Source organism: Corythoichthys intestinalis, chromosome 5 (assembly GCF_030265065.1).
Source record: "Corythoichthys intestinalis isolate RoL2023-P3 chromosome 5, ASM3026506v1, whole genome shotgun sequence".
Taxonomy (NCBI): Eukaryota; Metazoa; Chordata; class Actinopteri; order Syngnathiformes; family Syngnathidae; genus Corythoichthys; species Corythoichthys intestinalis.
In genome coordinates, this window is record NC_080399.1 from 55,901,536 (window position 1) to 55,925,925 (window position 24,390).

The 24,390-nt window shown below is 38.2% G+C and overlaps 1 protein-coding gene across 1 annotated transcript in view; it reads right to left on the reverse strand.

Moving 5' to 3' along the window:
• cry2 (cryptochrome circadian regulator 2) overlaps nucleotides 1-24,390 on the reverse strand; it is a 36,930-nt gene that overhangs the window by 10,619 nt on the left and 1,921 nt on the right. Inside the window, exons 2-10 of the mRNA XM_057835905.1 lie at nucleotides 23,608-23,716; nucleotides 17,697-17,839; nucleotides 11,444-11,628; nucleotides 10,864-10,952; nucleotides 9,368-9,508; nucleotides 9,151-9,276; nucleotides 5,841-6,026; nucleotides 5,478-5,629; nucleotides 3,051-3,253 (exon numbers count right to left, since the gene is read on the reverse strand). Coding sequence (XP_057691888.1) covers nucleotides 3,051-3,253; nucleotides 5,478-5,629; nucleotides 5,841-6,026; nucleotides 9,151-9,276; nucleotides 9,368-9,508; nucleotides 10,864-10,952; nucleotides 11,444-11,628; nucleotides 17,697-17,839; nucleotides 23,608-23,716 — 1,334 coding nt within the window. The remainder of the gene's footprint in view (nucleotides 1-3,050; nucleotides 3,254-5,477; nucleotides 5,630-5,840; nucleotides 6,027-9,150; nucleotides 9,277-9,367; nucleotides 9,509-10,863; nucleotides 10,953-11,443; nucleotides 11,629-17,696; nucleotides 17,840-23,607; nucleotides 23,717-24,390) is intronic.

The following is a 24,390-nucleotide window of genomic DNA, read 5'->3' on the forward strand; positions in this document are numbered from 1 at the left end:
CAGGAGAGTTTCAATGTCACCAACTGGTTTCAATAGGTTTCAAGTAAGCATGTTCCGGTTACTGGTTTCAAGGTCGACTGTGCTATGAAAACATCAGGGTTTCAAAATCACTAAAATTTTCTGTCATACCGTAGTACAGTGTTAGCTATTTTTTATATCCCAAAATGAAGCAAGAAATCTGTGGCTTGGAGCACTAGCGCTCAGCCCTCCCCCTCCGGTTGTTGCTTTGTCCTGTGTCCGTCGGTGACACTACTCTGTCGCTGTGCTGTAGACACAATGACTGAAAGTGGTGAAACTACACATGAGCTCCCCCACCCTCTCCAAAAAGACAAACTCGCTAGTATGGGAGTACTTCGGCTACCGAAAAGAAACAGACTGCCGCAGCTTAGACGAGGCAGGACAGCAGGACCTCCAACATGATTTCACATTTACGTGACCATCATCCGTCACTTTACACAAAATTTATGGTAGGTAACTTTTCCCACCAGCTATGAGAGTCAACTCCAGTGTGCCTAGCGATGGTAAAACAAATGCCATAATGTATATTTGTTGTTGAGGCAGATAACGTGGCTAGTTAGCACTCCAAGACAGCTAACTAGTTTCCTCGCTACCATTAGCCTACTTTTGTAGTCTTCCGCCATTGTAAACATTTGTTTAAAATAACATTTTCATAATACAGCCCGTGGTGTTTTTTCCTCTCTGGCGACTTTCTGTGTTGAGAGAGCATGGGTGGCTGCGTATGTATAAAGTGTAAATAATAATACGAGACATACACACGCGCGGTTTCTGGCTCTTGCTCTTCATTAATAGTCAACTAATTAATATTAATAGTAGTAGTGGTATGTGTTTTACATAAAATCATTTGATCAAACAGTATCACAAAAGTGAGTGCACCCCTTGCATTTCTGCATATATTTAAGTACATCTTTTCATGGGACAACTCTGACAAAATGACAATGACACAATGAAAAGTAGCCTGTGTGCAGCTTATATAGTAGAGTTAATTTATTTTTCCCTCAAAATAACTCAAAATGTAGCCATTAATATTTAAACCCCTGGCAACAAAAGTGAGTATACCTCATAGAAACTACGTACATCCCTAAATGTCCAAATTGAGTACTGCTTGTCATTTTCCCTCCAAAATGTCATGTGACTCGTTACAGGAGTCGATCAGCATTGCTGCAGAGATTGAAGAGGTGGGGGGGGGGGTCAGCCTGTTAGTGCTCAGACCATACGCCGCACTCTACATCAAATTGGTGTGCATGGCTGTCACACCAGGAGGAAGCCTCTTCTGAAGACAGTACACAAGAAAGCCCGCAAACAGTTTGCTGAAGATGTCAACAAAGCACATGGATTACTGGAACCATGTCCTATGGTCTGATGAGACGGCATTTTGGAGGGAAAATGACAAGCAGTACTCAATTTGGACATTTAGGGATGTACTTAGTTTCTATGGGGTGTACTCACTTTTGTTGCCAGGGGTTTAGATATTAATGCCTATATTTTGAGATATTTTGAGGGGAAAATAAATTAACTCTATTGTATAAGCTGTACACAGACAACTTTTTATTGTGTCTGTGTCATTTTGTCAGTGTTGTCCCATGAAAAGATACACTAAAACATCTGCAGAAATGCGAAGGGTGTACTCACTTTTGGATACACTGTATACTGTTTAAGTCCAGTTTTATATTACCAAGGGTTCTTGTTCTAATGTTGAGCAACTTGAGCTTTGGCTGTGGGTTTAGTCTATAAGTTCTATTTATTGCAATTTTATTTAAATTATTTCAGTTATTTATTTTTTGTTATTTTGTCTAACATTATACTCATGTTGATGTTCCAATTTGCAAATATGTTGTAAAAATATTTTATTTTTATTATTTTTATAACCCTACAACTGAAAACACATTTTAGAGCTATAATTGCAATACCATGATACCATGAAACCGCGGTATTTTTGCTTAAGGTTATCATACCGTCAAAATCTCATACTGGCATATGCCTAGTTTCAAGTGGTATCTCATGAGTCATGATAAAAAATAAAAACTGTATTTATTTTTTTTTTTTTTTAGGGCTGTCAAAATTATCGCGTTAACGCGCGGTAATTAATTTTTTTAATTAATCATGTTAAAATATTTGACGCAATTAACGCACATGTCCCGCTCAGACAGTATTCTGCCTTTTGGTATGTTTTACAGCAAGGTTTTTTGTGCTGTCTAACAGCGAACTCTTGTGGTCGCTTTGCGACATGGTTTATTGCTTTCTTGCCAGTTAAATATGGCTGCACGACGTCTCGGGCTGACGCCTCCGTTGTAATGTTGTGCTTAAATGATCCTTGGACAAGATTTGTCCGTAAGTATGGTTGTTGTAAAGAATGTACATATTATGTTAGTAAGCGAAATGTTATATTTTTTGTATGAGACGCTTTTTGTTTATGTTTAGTGAACCTGTATAGCGTGCTAAGCTAACGTTGTTGCTAATGCAATGCTTGTGTACTTTTTTTTGTAGTTTTACTATGATCTAAAGAGGACAATGTTTTGAGGCCATTTTATTAATAAATCAGATGAAATAGGAAGAAGTCTGATTATTAAGGCGTCGTTCACTAGCTGTCTAGCTTTGGAAAAAGTAGACGCTTCGGAGTGAGGACAGCATAGACAGATTTAAATGACAGTAGAGTGAAATGACCACTACAGTCCTTATGTACCGTATGTTGAATGTATATATCCATCTTGTGTCTTATCTTTCCATTCCAACAATTTATTTTACAGAATATATATATAATTTACAGAAAAATATGGCATATTTTATAGATGGTTTGAATTGCGATTAATTACGATTAATTAATTTTTAAGCTGTAATTAACTCGATTAAAAATTTTAATCGTTTGACAGCCCTTTTTTTTTTTTTTTTTTTTAAAGATATATATACATCCCTTGAAATCTGCCTTCTCAATATCAATCCAGAATACATTGGGAGTGAGATAGGAAATTACTTCTAGGCATGCAATACATTCAGCATTTTTCCCTTTGAATAGATAATCAAGACAGACTTACTGAGTCCTCTGTAATGTGAGAGTTGCTGGTAAACTTGTTTCATCCTCTCAATGTTGAGTCGACTGCTCTCAGCGTGGTTGATCATTGGTTTTGGATAATCCACTCCCACTACACAGTTTGCTGCCTTCTGCACAGACTCTGGAGCATTCCAGGGCTCGTAGATATAGCGATTTGGGTAGTCCTTTAAGATGGGAATGTAACGCCTGCAAAAAAGGGTTCAGTCTTTTAGCACAAAATACTACTTTACACTTTTAAGAGATGCAAGATGGCCTGTTTTTGTTTTGAAAAAATATTACAGTGTTTCCAAATGTTAAACAGAACATGCATGAATGACTATAGTGGTCCTGAACAGCAGCGGATAAAGCCCGTTGAAACCCCAGTAAATAGGTTGACCTACAGTATATTAGCCATTTTGAAAAGTAAACAGTCATCCCATCTCAGAAACTCAGGTATCATAATAAAATCCTAGTTTTCCAGTAGAAAATATGACTTGAGGGGAAGTTCACATAGCAATTTTTTTACTTGACAAGTGGTATTATTTATAATTGTGACATCACATGAAGGGTTTAGGGTTAAAGCTACAGGGTTTCCACTACATATAAAAGATTGTGGCGCAATGACACACCAAAATAAAAGCCGCCACACCTTGCAAATGAAATGTTTTTTTAAGGCCATTTCAAACTAGTGGCAGCTTAGTGTGAAGGGTTCCGCGGCTACCCGTTCATTGTGTATTTTTTTTTTTTTTTTTTTAATTTTTTTTTTTTTATTTTTTTTTTTTATTTTATTTATTTTTTTTATTTATTTTTTTTTAATTTTTTTTTTTTTTTTTTTTAAATTTCATTGTGTATTTTGGATCGGACTTTTCGGCGAAAGTGAGCGGTGGACGGCCTACTTGGGCAGAACGAATGAATGAATTTGCGCCGAGAGGGGGCGGCGCAAAATAGAAATTAAATTAAATTGCTCCATTTTCAGAGCGCCGCCGCGCTCATGTCGACAACGCATCCAATGGCAGAGGGGCAGGCATATTTATATCTGTGCTATAAGGCTGTTTCGGTGGACAGATATACGTAATCACAGCTGATGAAACCTTGATAAATGTGCTTTTTTTTTTTTTTTTCGCGAGCTATAGGACACTCGAATAATGACTCTCATACCTCTCTTTGCTAAGCTAAATGGATGTGCGTTTGTGTGGAAATCTAGTTCACGAACAACAACAAAAACTATTCACCTTCTCACCGAAACTAGTAAAACTCTTTATACAGCTACCGTATTATAATTTCCCCCTAGTCCTTGAAATAGGAAAAGTCGTTGATATCTTGTGCAACAATGAAAAATAAATGCTTGGCATAGGGTTGTCCCGATCCGATATTTGGATATGCGCATTGGTATCGGCTCGGCCGACAAGGAAAAATTCCGATACAGACTCCCAATCCAGTTTTGGGGAAAATCCGGGTTTTAAAGTGCACCGATTTACACAATCCATTCCAGTTTTTGCTTTGGTTGCCCTTAAAATCCGGTCCGCATTTTACGGCACACCTTCAGCACACTAGCATTAACGTCTCCCAATTTACCTCTGTGGCATCTCCTACATTATTACTGCAATGTAAATTAAAGTTAATCTGTAAAAATGTCATCTGTCACCTCAGCATCTTGACTATTATTGTTGTAGTAATGTAGTACGTATAAGGGAGATGTATGTCGTACTATTGCTATGAGAAAAAAAGTTGTATTATTTTGTAGGGGTAATGTAGCTGTGATCAGCAATGCATTTTACATACATGTACCGTAGCTGAGAGCTACGACGTTAGCCTGGCTAATGAAATATTTCAAATAGATCTTTGTTATGTTTATAATCACACTTTCACATTAAATATTTTGAATACTGCAGCTAACCAGCACTAAAATCCTTTATTTTCCCAAGTGTGATTTAGCCATTTTTTTTCATCTCTGAAGCGGATATTTTCCCAGATTTTGTAGACCAGTGTAATCTATACAGCCGAGATGCGTGTGAATTAGATAGCATGACTGGCGCATGAGTCTGAAAACCGCTTAGACAATTTTCTCAGCTAGGGTCTTTTATACCCTGCAAAATGCAGATTGCATAGTTACTATATTGATCTTTGTTGATCATATTGTTATAAATTTGAGGGCATTTTTTTCTGTAGCAATTGCTTACCCAAAATATAAAGTCATTCTTTTAATCGATAGGTATCGGTTGGTTTTCGGCAATGGCGACCCCTAGTGGCGGAAGAATATTTGTTTTTTATTGTAATCATTTTAGCAATTTTGAGGTCAAAAAAATATTGAAAAAATATAAACTTGTTCTTCCTCTGCCCAAGATCCACCCGTGCAATCTATAATCTCCGAATAAAGTCACACAGACAGGTGAATGATGACGAATGCAAGGATACACTGTAGTTTGCCTACCTGATGTAGTCTCCTGTTGGGTCAGTTCTTCTTCCGAAACCAACAGGACAGTAGCAGTGGAAGAACTGCTGGAAGAAGGCACTACAAGACAGCCACATCCAGCTGCCCGCATTTACACTCCAGTCTGCATCCAGCAGCAGCTCCTCAAACACCTGCAGGGACATACACTCAAGCAATAAGCCCATACGTTGTACTAATAAAACTCACTCTACACTGAATTAAGCCTAATTGTTAATGATAATGCACAAACAAGCTGTTCAATTATTATTGTGAGATGAGCAGGAATTGTAGGCCCATTTTCTGCACCATTTCTAAAACATTGCAAACCTTGTTATTTATATTTTTCAGGCAGATGTTTCCTACCTTCATCCCACTCTCCCAGCTTATCCACAGGTCACCTCTGGTGAGGAAACAAGCTACAGCATGCCGAGCCACGCGATGTATCCAGCCCTCCTCTCTGAGCTGAGTCATGATGGCGTCAATCCAGGGGTATCCAGTCCGGCCCTCAGCCCATTTGGCTAATGCTTCTGGATTTTGATCCCAAGGAATCTGAAGACAAATTTAACAGGGTTTTTGCAGGTTTCTACAAGCCATATTTAACTTTTTAAAGACCTTAACAAATACAATTTAAGATCCATTTCAAATCAATAGCGGAAAGAAAGTACAAAGGACGACGGAAAATTGTAGGCACGGAAGTACTTGCAAAGTATATGAATTTTTCACAGCTCTTTTACATTGCAATACAAAATGATGAAAGTGCATACAACAGGATAAAAAAAAAAGTCTTAAATAGCATTATTATGTGAATTAGAATCATATTTTGAGAATATTCAACTATATACAACTATTTGGCAAAGCACAGATGACGGGAAATTAGTCTTTTAATCCGCCGTTTAACCATATCTAGCATTATAGGGCTCTAGCGTCCCCAACAGTAGGATGACGTCGGCTGGGTCATGGTTTCATCTGATTTAGAATTCAGCCCATTGAGGGGGAATGATTCAGAGCGAGGAAAATGTGACAAAAGCCGCAAAATGTCATTGTTTCAGTCTCTCCACTCCAATATTTTTACAGGATATTCCTTTTATCGAAGTATTTTTCCTCAATTGCTAAATTAATGGTACAAATAACAGTCTTGTGCTTAATGGAATATGAAATAAGAAGAAAGCATTTATTCAGTACGACATGGCAAAATTACTCCATAATGGTCAAAACTGTCGACTTCACCTTCATTGTCGCACCTCAAGAACGATATTTTATGCCACCGTAGTTAGTCAGGCTTTTGTCATTACCCTGCCACCCCGACTTTGGAGAATGTAAACAAACCAAGAGGCGTGACAGCTAGCTGACAAGCTAACCGGGTGACGTGTCAAAATCATATTTTCGCTTTTCGAAGCGAAAAAGTCCCATAAAACTACCCTGGATCATTTCACACAGCTGCGGGGTTGTCGATTGTCTTCGCCGATCGGCAACCCGCCCGGCGGCAAGCAAGTTACAGCTCGTCCCCTGCAGCGGCAGGAGAGCATGTTTGCCAGGGAAGCAGTTGGAGAATTACTGCCGGACAAACTGGCCGACATCGGAGCCTCGGAAGAGCGCGTAGCTGCCATATGGTCAACACGAATATGGTGTAAAATAATGCTTTACTACACGGCGATGACGTAAACAGATAGCAGCGTGCGGTTGTTGTGCAGCTAACATGGCAGGATCTGTCTGAGGAGAACTTTTCTACATGTCAGCCCATGATCAAACGTAAGTAAATAGTCCTTTATTTATAGAAAGTTTGTAGTGTTTACTTTGTAATCGCTGCATTCGCTGCCATTTTAAACATGGGGTTGAAAATCTGACAGAACACCGGGCACACGAAGAGGGAAATAAGAGGAGTGTAGCGCTCTCGGCTTGTAACCCCCCCCCCCCCCCCCCCCCCCCCCCCCCGACTGCTACTGTTACCTTTTCTGTTGTAAAAAAACAACTTTAATAAGGGGGAAGTATAAATTATAGAATTAAGATTTGTTATTAATGAAAATTAAGTGTTCGTTGGCTGTCAAAGAGTATCATTTGCGATCGTTACACAAAAATAGCAATGTAAATTGCCAAAAAGAAAGGTCAGAGACGTAAGACAACCAGAGGATATAATATATAAGACAGGGCATATGGTAGTAAAGGATAGATTGTTGAAACAGGAGAATGTCATTGTCAGTGGCGTAAGAAAAAGGTGTCGATAAAAAAGCAAAGGCTAAGCTTAGGCCGGCTCGTTTCTTTTTTTCGTCTTTTTAAGCCCTCAACACTCAAGCCATCTCTTTAACTGAACATTTGTATGTTCTTACTAGGGCTGTCAAAATTATCACGTTAACGCGCGGTAATTAATTTTTTTAATTAATCACGTTAAAATATTTTACGCAATTAACGCACACGTCCCGCTCAGACAGTATTCTGCCTTTTGGTAAGTTTTACAGCAAGGCTTTTTGTGCTGTCTAACAGCGAACTCTTGTGGTCGCTTTGCGACATGGTTTATTGTCTTCTTGCCAGTTCAATATGGCTGCACGACGTCTCGGGCTGACGGCTACGTTGTAATGTTGTGCTTATATGATCCTTGGACAAGATTTGTCCGTAAGTATGGTTGTTGTAAAGAATGTACATATTATGTTAGTAAGCGAAATGTTATATTTTTTGTATGAGACGCTTTTTGTTTATGTTTAGTGAACCTGTATAGCGTGCTAAGCTAACGTTGTTGCTAATGCAATGCTTGTGTACTTTTTTTGTAGTTTTACGACGGTCTAAAGAGGACAATGGTTTGAGGCCAATTTATTAATAAATCAGATGAAAAAGGAAGAAGTCTGATTATTAAGGCGTTGTTCACTAGCTGTCTAGCTTTAGAAAAAGTAGACGCTTCGGAGTGAGGACAGCATAGACAGATTTAAATGACAGTAGAGTGAAATGCCCACTACAGTCCTTATGTACTGTATGTTGAATGTATATATCCATCTTGTGTCTTATCTTTCCATTCCAACAATTTATTTTACAGATATATATATAATTTACAGAAAAATATGGCGTATTTTATAGATGGTTTGAATTGCGATTAATTGCGATTAATTACGATTAATTAATTTTTAAGCTGTAATTAACTCGATTAAAAATTTGAATCGTTTGACAGCCCTAGTCCTTACACATCTTTACCATTGAATTTGGCACCAGGAACATCATTTTCGGACAGAATTGGTAGGTTTAGCTCTGTAAATATCTCCATCATACACCATTTCCATTCATTTACTATGGGGACAAACGGAACTATTAATCGATTACTTAAATAATCGATAGCTGCAGCCCTACAACAATAGCGGGTGGTGTTCCATAAATTCTGACCCGCAGCACAGGTCGTTCCGCTTTGAGTTACGTTATAGCATCCCCAAAAATCAAAACATTTAAAAGAAAGACAGAAGTTTATGCATGTTCTAAATAAAAGGCAATAGATTTTTAAGACCTTTTATGCGATTTTAGGAGAACTTTAGACATTTTAAGGCCCTAATTACTCAAATTATTGGCTTTAAGACTTTTTAAGATCCCTGGGATACCCTGTTTAAGATAATAGTTGTTTGACCCTTATATTGCATTATTATTTAATATATCCAGTTCTGGGAGAGGATTACGGCTGTTAGTCATCATCTTTGCCCACCTGAACACAAATTGGGTTTCCATCCATCCGGTCAAAGTTCGGATTGTTGGTGGCGGCAGTGTAGAAGAATTCTCTCCATAACAATTGGCCAAAAAGGGACAATGGAGGACTGCAACGCTTTCGGAGCTAATAGTAAACACAAGGCAAAGTTTTGAGACAGCAATTCTAGTGCATCATTTAGCAAGTAGAATACATCAAAACCAGTGATTGCTGGTACCTTCATGTATAGCTCTCTGAGGTTGTAGTAGAGTACCCGACAGGACAGGCAACCAAAGCGCAAATAAGGACTAAGCCCGGTTGGACTGGCATACAGAGAGCACATGTTCCCCCGAGGACGCTCAAGGTTAGCCACCCACACCTACACACAAAGAAATACATTCAAACAACTAAGCATGTAATCCTAATGATTGTTTTTAGCAGTCGGTAAAATCAAAATAGCCACTAGGGTTGAATGATAATCAATAGTTAAAACCTTGGTTGTTTATAGTAAATGATTTTGGATTGTCTTTTACCCTAACCCTAACCTCTGATCCGATTTTTTTCAATATGTATTTTGCCATAACTGATCAGACACAGATACGATACCTGTATCTTTAGAAAAGTATAATGCGAAAATTAATTTAACCAGTAAATAACTAATAATATTTTTTATTTTAAACCGAACCCTGCTAGTACTGTACCTCCTCAAGAGCTCCTTCTGGTTACAAATATTACATGATGCTGTGACTATCATTAGTTTTTTAAGAAGAGTAGTCTTACTCAGCAGACATAATTCCCTAGTGGTTTGATTTACAGAAGCAAAATGCACAATGGTTCTGAAAACACGTAATTACTGGATCAGATTCGATCTTGTCAACAAATCAGATAATGTCCGATATGACCTCCGTGAAGTTGGCCCCCCATCAGACGCAAATTTATATATAAATGATTTTTTTGGGGCTGCTAACGTTTTATAGATATTGAGATATTAATTTCAAGTAATGATGTCACTCAGCCCCCCATTTATTGCAAAATGGACCCGAAATGGTGCCATTGGTTTATGATACATTTGTGCTCATTTGTGCTGTAAAAAATTTCATTTGTGCTGTTGTCGTTTATAGATATTTGAGATATTCATTCCGAGTGATGACGTCAATCGCAGCCCCCCCCCGTCACGGCTGATGGAGCATACCAACTCTCTCAATAACAGAGGGGTGTCCGAACAACTAGCGCAAACGTAGCACAAACGAATGGCACCCCTTCGGGTCCATTTTGCAGTAAATGGGGGGCTGCGTGACGTCTTCACTCAAAATTAATATCTCAAAAACGTTACCAGCACAAAGGAAAATTTTTACAGCACAAACATAGCACAAACGATTGACACAATTTTTTAGCCATTTTTAATCAAAATGGCAGGCTGGTTGACTTCAGATTGACCTATAAAATAATTGTCAATATCTCAAACGATAGAAGCAGAAACGAAAAATATTTCAGCACAAACGAATGACGTAATTTTTCTATAAATTTGCATCTATAAATATGCATCTGATGGCCGGTCATCTTTACGGAAGTTCCGATACGCCAAAATAGCCTTATCGGGTGCCAATACTGACACTGACTATCGGATCGGGACATCCCTATTAAAAATAGGAATTAAAACTAAAAGCTACATCGATGAAAACAAGTATTTAAATAACAGTCCCTATGATCTGTAAATATTTACATGTTGTTCACCTTTTTGTCCAGATGTTTGTTTAGTCTGTCCAATGCTTCAGATTCTCCTCCATGCCACACTGCTGGAGGCAAACCTTCGGTCCTGAAGCCTGGAGATGTTGACACGAACATTAGTTTTGAAAAAGACCTTGCTTTTAAGGAAGACTCAACAATCAGAAAAAAAAAATCGATCTTGGCAGCTATCAATGTGGTATATTAGGTGACAGATGAGTGATTATCATGTCCGCCTGACAAGTTCTAAAATCAAAGGTTTAGGGCTGTTACTTTCCTGTACGGAGTTCGCATGTTCACACATGGCTTCCTCCCACATCCCCATAAAATGCATATGAGTCTGATTGGACACTTTAAATTGTCTGTAAAAGTGTGCATGTGAGTGTGAACGATTGGCTGGCAATCAGTTCAGGATGTACCCCGACTCCTGCCTGTAGTTGCTCCGGCACCCCCGCAACCCTCGTGAAGATAAGCGGTACAGACGGTGAATGATTGAGATTGCATGCATGAATATATCAATTTATTCAAACAAATTAAGATAAACTTGAATCACTAATGTAAAAAAAAACAAAAAAAACATCAAGTTTACCCAATTCTTCCAGTGAAGGTATACTGTAAAGGTGTTCATGGTTGTCTGAAATTTCAGTGCGACATTTGTCCATCTGCTTTTGGGTGATGGGAGGCAGTGGTCTCCTGGGTAACTCGAGCCTGCTCACAATTGTCTGAAACCTCTTAAAGGTCAGTGGAGGGCTGTTGTTGTTCATCTCAATTATCCTGCAAGCAATGGAAAAGAGAAAAAATTACACGCATTAGCAGTTTTGTCACATGTAAAAGGCCAAACAGGCAAAGCAGTGTTGTTAATACATAAGAATGAGTAGAATAAACATACGATGAATACCAGTTTTACAATTTCTTTAAATAAAAACCTTGTTCAAATATGTGCTAACTTTTTGAAACTGCTACTCATCTTGTGAGTTTATTTACATACATTTTTTGAAAGGCTCCAAAATAGTTTGAGGTTACTAAGGCTGCAACAACTAATCGATTAATGAATTAGTTGCCAACTAAATTTGATAATCGGTTTTTTTTTCTGGCAGCTATAAGCAGTCCCGTTTGGGTCCTTGTTTGTGTGTAATGTGGGGCCGCGTGTGCATGCAGGTGACCAGAGCAAGAAAAAGAGTTCGCTGCTACATTCAGGTTGGGTTGCTGAATCAATACAGTAATATTACAAAGTGTCAAGAGTTGTCTTTTGTGTTGTTAGATCAAGTTTACCTCTGTCAAAAGTGAGGAAATGAAGTTAATTGTATTGTTTGTATTCTTTGCTAATGAGACATGTATACTTCGCACGGAGTGCTAAGCCAGTTAGCGATTATGCTAATCAGTGTCTTAACCAAGAGTGTGACAATATCTCGATACGGCAATATATCGCGATATTTTGCAACTCAATTGGTTATCGATATGCTCCCGCCAAGTATCGATACTTTTATTTGACCTATTGGCTATAAAATGGGAGTAAAACGGCCACATTCCTGCTGTAGCTTTTAAACTTCCAGATGGCGTTATGGCGTTACAAAACGTAGTACAGCATAGCAAAATGTGATGCAATGTCACTTAATAAAAAATATATTATGGCAAATGCAGCAACCTGGCTTTCACAACATTCAAAACAACTCATTCATTTCCTGGCGACTTCTTGTATGTAAATCAAGTTATCTTATTTCTGAGAGGGAATTTTGACTTCTGTGTCCTGTAAATAACAAAATTGCTGTGTCGGTCAGTCAGTTTTAAAGGACAAAAATTTGGTCGCACTACTTGCTTTGGATTTGACTGCCTTTAAAAAAAATATTAGGCAGCGGATGTTTGTTGCTCCATGTCTGACTTTGCAAATCTGCTGACCAGCAGCGGATGAATTGTCAGAAACAAATACCGTACTGGCCCGAATATAAGACGGCCCTGATTATAAGACGACCCCCTCTTTTTCAAGACTCAAGTTTGAAAAAGACTTTTTGAACACCGTGACCAAATTAATTTAATACAGAAAATAATTACAGTACATCCAAAACAAATGATTATAACAATATATTTGAGAGAAAAAGCATGTTATTTTGCCTCATTCAAATCTTAATATCTGAACATTTAAATGAAACTTAAGTGGAATCACATTTGTAAATGAATGACTTCTGGTTTTTGAAATAAACCAATCTATTGTGATAAAACAACAAAATTGCAATAACTGCATTAACCATCAAAGTGAAGTCTAACTGTAACTGTAGTCTTGAAACAAATCTGAATAAGGAAAAACATTGCAATAAAATAATGCCAACTGGTTAAACTTGAGATATCTGAGCTTTGTCATACAGAACATCGCTTCAATGATATCTGGCGCCATTTAGCGTTGTCAATGGGTATAATGTCTAGACCGCTGAGAGCTTTCATGACAGAACATCGCTTCATTGATATCAGGCGCTATCTAGCTAGTGTCGTGAATGGGTACAATGTCTAGACCGCGAATATAAGACGACCCCCTCTTTTTCAGTCTTATTTCAATGTCTTATATTCGGGCCAATACGGTAATATTTGATAATACTTGCACGGGTGGATGGAAAAATTCTATTAATTCTGACTCAAAATCTAGTGGCAAAATTATTGGGCAGTCTGGACTTTTGATAACTTACATTGTAAAATTTAGAGAATGGATGCTTATTGTCGCAGTTATTGATTGGGCAGATTTAGTCTTGACTACGACATAAATAAATTTGAAGAATTATTATTCCAAGTGTCAAACCTGGTGGTTGCTATAAAACAATATTGAAACATGAACTGTCATTTAGTTTTTACCTTTGTCTTATTTTCCTTTAGCTAGTGACAAAGCTGAGTATTTTTACTTTGAATCTTATACAACCTCTGTATATCTGCCAGTACTGCATCCAGGGCTGGTGGATTTGCAACACTCATAGCTTCCTATTGGTCACCGGGCTGTGACTACTCTGAGCGCAGTAAGCACATGTCCACAAGCACTCAACCCAATCCTACCCTCTACTCGGCGCACATGCACGTGAAGGCACATGCATGCAAGCATGCACGCACGAACGCACACGCAATAAGCTCCCTTCAGTCTTAGTACCGTTCACGGTGTATTCGAATCATTACGTAATGATGAGACAAACAGAGTACTCTACATGTAAAAGAACAGGCATTACAAGAGAAATTGCATAAGGGCCATTTTCTTACCCTTCAAGCACTCTTTAATCTGCTCTCAACATTGTGAGGGCAGAGCGACCTAATACATTGTAGCATGAAATTGACTTCTGACAGGTACTTTAGGCTTCTATCTCCTTAGAACTCTGCATGGGAGCCCGTTTACACAGAAAAACAAGTCTCCTTTTATTTGTTTTCATAGCGTTTGAAAACACAATGAGCATACATGTCACGTGTTATTTGCACAGGATAAATAATAATGACGCAAGTGACATTTAATTATACAACCCTTAACAGCTTAACACCTGTATTTGTTGTTAATGACGGCGTTAGAGTATAATGGCGTTATTTTTTTTTCCATTTGTGAGTAATATAATTAATCACTTTTCCCATCTTTCCAACCCCTTTACCGTTACTAAGGATGTGAAGGGGCGCGTTACTACAATTTGGTTGAATGAAGTGCAAGTTATCTGATTATGTCACATAGCCGCCTGCCTATCTGCCCTGGAGAGTGCAGAGCGGGAGGGATGAAGGGGTTGGTGACGCCGTTGCAAACGCGATGATCTTTGGCTCTGTGGCTCGGAGCGTTAGCGTTGCAATAGCATTGTCGTTAGCATTAGCACTTAGCGTTGCCATTGACTTCAGAATGATATTGACGGGTCAGAATCGACCGTCACTGCGCCACACCTTCAAGTAGGGGGTCATCCCACAATCCGTTTCAGTTATTCGCAGTCGGTTGCAGCGACACATGCAGCTATCCAACGCCGGATTTACGTTAAAAAAGTACGAAAGCTGTACCGCATACAAACAGGAAGGATTGTCACAGGAGTGATTTGTTTGAGGATTCAAGGTAATTATTATGTTTTTCGTTTTTTCACAAGAATTTTAAACGTGAAAAGCTCTTTGTTGTAAGGCTGCCGCCACATTGTCTAACAGGCTTACATCATTCTTCTACATATTTACGTAAAATAAATGTTAAATGCACGGTTTGTTTTTCTTCTAACCAAGAATCAAGACTGTTTTGCGTCCATATCAGGGATTTAAGCATTTATTCACAAGAATTTTCACTGGAAAAGTTTACATATGGAGGCCGCCACATTGACTGACAGACTAGCTAGAGACTTGATCAATTCAGACAGACTAAATCAATTTAATTCAAATTCAGTCAATTAAGATAAACATCTTTTATGTGAAAGTTGTGTTATAGTATATATAATGTAATACCGTGTTGACCATGAAAAGTAACGTCACTTTGCTGAGTAAAAATTACTCTTACGATGAGTACCTTTTGGGGAGAAGTAATTTGTAACTGTAACTAATTACTTTTTTAAATTAATATTAACAACACTGACCCTTTAATCACAACAAATGTCTCAATGGGCTTCACAGGCCCATAACTGACAATTACGCACTGCATTTATTTTAACGATTTGGAATAGGTGTGCTTCAAAGTGTCTTCAGTCCACCAAGGAGCACATCTTCAGAGCTTTTTAGGCCGACCCTGTGGCCCGAGGAGCTATGCCTGAAAGTGGGCGCTTTAAAACGTTTCCAGCCCGCCAAGAAGAGCCCTTTTCAGCTGACTCTGCAGCATGCGGAGCGCTGCCTGGAGGTCCACGAGGCTGCCTTACAGTTTACACTAGAAAAGCTTTCAAAATTGCTTTATCAAAATTTCCACCCCAGCCTTCATTAGTCAGGCATGAATTTGCAACAGAAGGAAATATAAATGCAAGTCGCACAATGGACCTATCGCAAAGCCCCGGCCCTTTATAAAACTGTCAACTATCTGTGAACGAACGATTTATAGATGATGGCGTGAGTTCAAATTTCTGAATTTGTACTAACACAGCTGGCAATAGACCTGTTCGTTTTTTTTTAATGAATTGTTTTTTGTTTGTTTTTCTTATTTAAATGAATTTCATCTAGAAGTAGTCAGAGATTGTTGCATAATGCATTGGAGCGGTATGTCCATGGTATTCAACCTTACAGAGAGGAGACCATAATTATAATCAAGGCAGTTAAAAACAAGAAACCCCACAGGCTAAATACCTATCTAGCAATAATGTTAGCTAATTAATAACCTTATGTCATCATGTGTTCCGTCTGATTTTTCTCCCAAAGCTTTTGTGGGGATGAATAGCAGTATTTTTACATTCAGTCGGATTTTTTTTTTTTTTTTTAAGAAGGTTTGTGGAGTTTACTTTAGACTTTCAGTGCTGAGGTCTTTACAGCTTCGTTATATTTTTATTCTATTTGTGTAGTGACAGGCTAGTAGACAAGTAGGCAGTCAAATGTTAGCAAACTAACATTAATAGTTAAGTCTACGCTTTTACTACATGCTATCAAATATTTTTTTTTTTTTTTTTTTTTACAAATCGATCATTATCTTACCTTTGAGCAAGCACAAGTGCGCTTGGGTGACTGTCTTGTCATTCAGTTTAGTGCTGCAACGATTAATCGACTAACTCGAGTATACAATTAGAAAAAAATATTCGAATTAGATTTTGTTGCTTCGAGTATTCGTTTAATTAAAGTGGCGTTGTAATGGTTTATTTTGAAAGTTTTTGCCTTTAGATTTATAGATTAGGGTGGATACACTGCCCTCTGGTCTGCCTCTTTTCACATGGCTGAATCCAACTGCTCCCTGTTAAGACCAATGTAAGCTAAGTTTTTGTTTGAGCTAATGTTTTTTTAATGCATTTATAATTTATTTCAAAGGTATATTTAGCCGTTTTTTGTGGAAATATTTGTTAAGAGCATTGTAAAAAAATTTTAGCATTTTATAGCATTTAAGCTAGCGGACTTTTTCTATGTAAGTTAGCCAATTGTTCTTTTGTTGTAGATAGATCTTCATTCAAAAAAATAAATTATACCGTTTGAGGCTCAGCTCAGGTATTTTAACTTTTCATTGTCCTTATCCGATTACTCGATTATTCGAACTAACTAGTCCAATGATTAATCGACTACTACAATATTCGATAGCTGCAGCCCTAATTCAGTTGTTTATGTTGTCGACGACAGAGCCTTATCCATAGCGTGCATTTGGCGAGCCTTCTTTTAGGCTTTTAAAAGGCACTTAAAGAAAATTCCTCCCCCAAATCTTTCAGGGTACTTGGTCTCGGAATTACAGGTACCCCACGCACAGCATTAAACACAAAAAGTTAGAAAAAATATGTTTTAAGTCATGAACGCACAGTATTTTTATGAAACTCTATAGCTAGGTGTCTGACTTTTGTGATTTAGGGGCATGTTTTGCGAGAGGTCCATTACAATAATCAATACTGACAATGCAAAGTCGTGTGGGACTAGTATAATCACTACATGTCTGTGTTTGGCAAATTAAGAGTAGGAATTTGTGGCGGAATTTTTACTTCACAAATTATAGAGATGGCGTATTTGCACAGGGTTAAGATCTCCTGAATCCTCCAGACCACTCAACTTCATCTTCCAGTTTCTCAGAGATAGAATTTCCTAGCTGAGAATGCAATAACCTTTCGAGATACAAAGTATCACGATATATCACCATTTTGTTATTTTGGCACACTCATAGTACATATACAACAAATGAAAATTTCCTTCAACACGAACCCTGACAAGGTTATGAATCATTTTGGGTTTTACGTGCATGCAGTGCAAGTGTCACCAACCTGTCCAAGTTGTAGAGAGTATGGGAGTTTCTGACAATAGTTTCCACTCCAAGTTCTTGGGCCATCTTGATAATGGCGCTGTCCCTCTCCTTCCCATATGGCTCTGGGTCATACTCGAAAGTTAACCTTGTCATTTTCCATTCCTGTCAAAAAACATTATTTATATTATGTTAATAAACATTATATTTACTTCATTTGTGTAGTTGACATAAAAGCTTGGGAAAATAATGGAAATAAAGGTTTTATGATGCAGTCACAGCTGTTGACGAATAACAAAATAACAAGATTGACATGAAAGCCTTCATTATACCTATGAAGGTTTTTGAAATGTGATAACATTTGTCCAAAAAAGAACAACAGTAAAACGGTAATGTTGTATTGAAAATGGTCCCTTAGCATGAAGTGAAATACTGTCAAGTGATCGTATCATCATACAGGTAGTCCCCGGGTTATGAACGAGTTCTGTTCCTACGCTGGCGACGTAACCTGAATTTACTAGAATTCTGCTCCAAAAGTAGCGGGTATTTAAAGATAATCCAACAACAATTTGCCTTTCAGACCCCGCGTATTGGTAAGCTTTCTTTCTGAAAGAAAGAAGAGAAAAGAAGTCCTGTGCTAAAGAGAAAAGCAATCCCAATGACAAAGATTTTAACATGAATTTTACGAATGTAATGCCTCAATGAAACATTTTTTTCTTATGAACGGTTTTTAAAAGCTTTATTGGTGAATTTTCTCAAGTTAAAGCGCCACACAGAAATTAATAAATTTAATTGTGTAAGCAGGATGTTTGTATTATTCTTATTATTTAATTACAGGTGTTTTAGCTCATTTCAATTTATTTTATTTAAATTGGCCATTATTTATTTTGTGTTTATATTTTACAAATGTGATGTAGTATTCATTTATATTGTATATTTTATGTTGTATAACTTTAGTTCCTATGTGAATATTAGTTCCTACTTGTTTTGTTGTGGTAGGAGGGTTTTGTATTGAACACGGGGCCGTGTTGGTTATTATTATAGCAGAGAAGACAGCAGTGAATCAACAAAGACAAGTCAACTGTGCCGAGATCTGATGGACTCAAAAAGTAGGTTACGATTGCATATTAGTTTGAAAATCGACCAACGAGTGACTTCGGGCCTGATCCTAGCTACCGGTAGTAGTATTGACGCAGGAGGGCCGCATCTCGCGTCAAATAATAAACTCTGCCATTCTTTTCGCGTGCGTCACGTTGAGCCGCTTGGGACGCATCTAACACGCAGCCGCACTGCGACTGGTGTGCATTGGCTGATTGACTCTAACACTCGCGTTTCACTGCGTTCTCGCGGCGGCCACGTTGTCGCGCCGTTGACGTTTCTAGGTTATACTGTCCTACCGTGTTGGTCCTCATTATAGTAGCGAAGACTGAGTAAATATAATCTACACAAAGAAACTGAAACCCGATCGACTCACAGCCTCGAAAAGTAAGGGTTATATTACGTCAGAAACTCGTTCGGTACGCGTCCGTTCCGAACAGAGCACCACGTACGGAAACGGTTTAATACTATTACATGTACCGTTACACCCTTAGTTCTTCCTCATGTGTGCGGGTGCACTTTTCTTCGTGTGCGCAAATACGTTCTTCTCCGGGGTCGCAAAGTCAAAACCATGTAAGTTGGGTACATTGTAACCTGGGGACTACCTGTATTTAATATAGATTCCATAAAAAGGAGCATTTAAATGTGTCCTAAGATTGATATTTAATTAAAAAAAAAAAAAAAATGTGACATGACCTCTTGGGATATGCAGGAACAGGTTGAATAGTGGGTCTACAATAATGTTTAGCTGCTTAACACGGAGAATGAGAATCTGAGTGCCCTATTAGTCTGAACAGTTTAATGTATCACATGGGTGTATGATATACTCCCATTGCGATGATTATTCATTGTGTTTCTTTTATTAGGAGAAAGCATTCAGCAGGAAGGGGTTATGAGGAGACAGAAAGGAAAATCGAAAAGGAGAGAGACACAGGGGAAGAACAAACAACAACAAGAAATATATTAAATGCCCACACTAACTATGAATATTGTAGTGATACCGTTAGCCAATTGTGTTGGATTTTTGTTGTTTTTGTAAACGTTCTTGCTTGTAATTACAACTCCTGCTTAACATGAGATTTAGAAAACGAGAACATTTCTAAATATCTCAGTGCATTTGGGTTTGCTCTATGGACCTAATTGCAGTTCTCAGCACCCACTTTTGTTTTCAGTTTTATGGCTGCTTTTCATTTTTGAACATTGTCAGAGAAATTCATGTTCAAGGAGATAAAATAATTGAATTGCCATACTTCACTTTACCATGTGAACCATTTTAAGCAACCATGCTGTGACAAGACTGGCAAAATCATATGGTTGGAAAATTTTTTATTATGGACATCACAATACTGCTATATAGCCTATTTTACAGTTTAAAGCAGGGGTCTCCGAACTGGTTCTCAAGGGCCGCTGTGGGTCCTGGTTTTTGTTCCAACCGATCGAGTACCGACAGTTTAACCAATGACGTTTCTGCTAAAACAAGCAGCAACTGACTGCAATCAAGTGATTACACTTGTAAGACACCAGATTGGTGCATAGGTGTTGTCTTGTTTTGTTGGAATGAAATCCTGCGCCCACTGCGGCCCTATGTGGAATAGTTTGGAGACCACTGGTTTAAGGAGACATAAATCCTCTTGATTGATTTACAATACATTACCGTTATTAATCCAACAATGGTGAAACTGGCATTGATTCAACAAAATAGTGAATAAATTTATAAAGTAAAACAAAGTACCCTGTATAGTGTCAAGCAGGTGTGTCAAACAAATGACCCGCCAGCGGGTCAAATCCAACCCGGCCAGGCACATTTTAGTTCATTCAAACATACAGACTCTAATTTGGATTCCAACTAGCAATTTTAAATGTCTGAAGCAGAGATAATAAATTAAGGTTACAATTACAGTAGTGAAGGCATGAATAAAAATACAGTATTTATTAGAGCTGTCCCGACTAGTCGACATAGTCGACGTCATCGATGACGTAAATCCGTCGACGAGCACAACATCCTGTCGACGGTTAATGAAGGGTTAAAAAAATATATGCGTGGAAAGTTAGAATGTCGGATGCTCTGTTTGCAAGCGGGGAAAGCGGCACAAAGCCAAAAAAAAGCGCACCAGAGTGTCCAAAACATTGCCTTATTTCAAAGAAACAAAGGAGAGTACACTCTTCTGTCCTGTCTCTTCAATGCCAAGCTTGGCTGCACGTCGGCCGTGAATAAACACCTCAAGCGCCTTCACGCAGTTTGTAATTTTTTTTCTTTCATTTTTTGTACACCAGAGGGTGCTGTCGCCTTACTAGATAATAATGTTTCATTGACAATGGGCCTATAAGTGCTATTAGTATTGTTCTTAATGCTAATTGAAAGGTTTATTTCATGTTATGGTTTATTTTATGGTATAGAAAATTATATAAGGTTAAAAGGTCAGAAATATATACAGTATATACAGTAATTGCACTCAAGGGAGAGATTGTCAATGATAAGGTAATAAATTAAGGTAAGGGCAATTCATATAGGCAATTCATTGCAGGGATTCCCCTATATTCAACAGATTGTGGCGCACCGCCACACTAAAATGAAAGCCGCCACGCCTGGCAAATGAGATGTATTTTATTTATTTATTTAAATTAAAAAAAAATTTTAAGGCCGCTTCAAACTAGCGGCAGCCGAGTGGGAGGAGTTCAGCGGACACCTATTCATTGTGTATTGTTGCCTAATGTTCGTAACTATGCAGGCCCCCCCTTAAGAGACGCAAGGGGAACGAGTAGGAAGAATGGGAGAACGAGCGAGATAGCGAGAGATAGCGGTCGCATGTTGTAGCAGCCCGCTGTTATTTTGTTATTGTTTTTCTTTATTATTGTTACCACAATAAAGTGGGTAAGCAAATACAGACTTTTCTCCTTCTTGCCCATATCCGGGGCATTACAATAATTTGGATCGGACTTTTCGGCGAAAGTGAGCGGTGGACGGCCGTCTTGGACGGAAAGCAAACTTTGACTAACTTGCGCTGAGAGACTGCGGAGAGGCGGGGCCCAAAATAAAGCCTTGCTCTATTTTCAGAGCGTTGGTCACAGTAAACGATTTATCAGTTCAAGCAGAGTAAAATGATACATATTCACGGTACAAGAACGTCGTTTCTGTGTCCATCGATTGGTAAGAAAAGGCTGTTTGTACGAGTGACGTGTGGGCGCTCCCGTCAGGGGGGACATTTCACGTGAAGTGGCTATTTTTCGGCACAACACCGGCGCGCCAACTTCAGACAATTACGGCTGACGAAACTTTGATAAATGCGCCCCCCCACCCATATTTCGCGAGCTCTGGGACACTCGAAAAATGACTCTCATACCTCTCCTTGCTAAGTTAATGGTACCTCGACGTGCCTTTGTGTGGAAATTTAGTTTACGAACAACGGGGAAAAAACTATTCACCTTCTCACCGAATCAAGTAAAACTCTTTACACGGCTATTAGAATTCCCCCAGTGCTCTAAATGGGTCAGTTGACAGAAGGACTGTTATTGTTGTGGTAATGTAGTACTTATGAGGGTCAAATAAAAGGAAAAAGGAGGACTACGACGGTGGTCTGCAACCCGCGGCTCTCGGGCCGCATGCGGCTCTTTAGCGATGCTTCGGAGCTTTTTTTTTTTTTTTTTAAATGGAAAAAGATGGGGGAGGGAAATATATTTTTTTGTTTTAATAGGATTTCTAGGAGGACAAACATGACACAAACATTCTTTCAATTCATTAATATTGTAATGAAGTTAAACTTGTGGTGGCATAGTACAACAGAGTAGTCACGTGGTGCGTCATTCTCTATAGGATCCACTGCAGGGAAAACAAACATTTAATCATGAAGGCTAATTACGTATTTCTATAGTAGGCTAATATAGCTAGTATCGATAATTATAAGGCTTGTAAAAGGCTTTTAATTTTTTGTGGCTCCAGACATACTGTATCAGTTTTTTTTGTGTTTTTTTGGGGGGTCAAATATGGCTCTTTCAACAGTTTGGGTTGCCAACCCTGAGTCACTACGAGATGTAAGTCGTACTATTGCCACGAGAAAAAAAGTCGCATTAGTACATCGGGTAACGTAGCTGTAATCAGCTACGCATTTTACATACATGTACTGTAGCTGAGAGGTACAACATTAGCCTGGCTAATGAAATATTTCAAATATATCTTTGTTATGGTTCTTCTTGGGGGAAAAAATGAAGGAAAAAAAATTCGCTGTGGCACGACATGGTGAGGCTGTCCGACTCCGATGCAGCCCACCACCACAGCTTCAAAAAATCCTAGGGGAAACACTGCATTGATATATAAATAAGGTTTAAAAGGAAAAAGGTGAAAAGTTTTTGTTGATTTCTAATTGTGTTGCTTTATTTGTGTGCACCGTAGCTCTTACAGTGTGTTTACATCAAGGATGGAATAAAAGTTGTAAACCATCAGTTTAAGAGACCATCTTTTCAATCGGGATGCTACACTAGTTAATTCTATCAGCATTTGAACTCATTGTTTATTTGTGATTTATTATTGTTATTTACGTGTTTATTTGTACTTTAATAAATAATTTGAGTGTTCCAATATGTTTTTTGTGAATTGATAAGCGTCAACAAAAATTTCATTGCTAAATTGGTAAAAAAAAAAAAAAAAAAAATATTAGATTAGTCGACTAATCGTAAAAATAGTCGGCTGACTAATCGGGAGAAAATTAGTCGTTTGGGACAGCCCTAGTATTTATGCATGTCAAGTACATAAATTATAAAACAATTAAATGGAAAATAGTATAGCACGCTATATTATGCTATTAAAGTTATCATATTGGTGACATGAGTTCTGAACAAACCTTAAAAAGCCTTGGGAAAACCTCTGCAGGCTGACCTCTGACGACAAACAATCTGGAGTTTAGCTTCTTCAGACTGCAGTCCAAGTCCTCCAATGCCTCCAGCAGAAACCTTTGTGCAAAAATGTGATTAGAAAGTAAAAAAAGCTCTGAAAACAAATTCCCTCAATCATGTTAAGCATGGTGTTATGGTAATGTAACAGATTGTCATAATATATTCAGAAGTCATATAACTTAGCAACTGGCTGGCAACCATTTAGGGTGTAAGCCTGCCTCCTGCCCGTTGTTGACTGGGATGGGCTCCAGCACCCCTGCAACCTTCGTGACGATAAGCGGTTTCAGAAGATGTATGAATTAGACATATCACATAAATTGCTAAATTTACATCAGTAAATGTATGAAATGCAAATATTAACCCATTTGATCCCAAACTCCACCCAGACGGTATTGCATTTACAGCTCTAAGATGTGTTACTTTGAGATGTCTGGGGTTAAAAAAAAAAAAATCCATTGAACACGATTTTTATTTGTCAAAACATAATTGGAACATAAGTATGATGTTATGTTAAAATGAATACAAAAAATAACTGAAATATTCTAAATAAAACTAAAATAAATGCAGTCCTTTAGGTGAGCGTAAACCCAAAGCCACAGCTCAACATTATTACCATCAGAACAAAAATAATTGAATTATTCTTAAAAAGCACCTGTTTATGACTCAAATCGTGTTTCCATTATACACACACTCTTTTTCTCAACACAGAAAGTTGCCAGAGAGAAAAAACC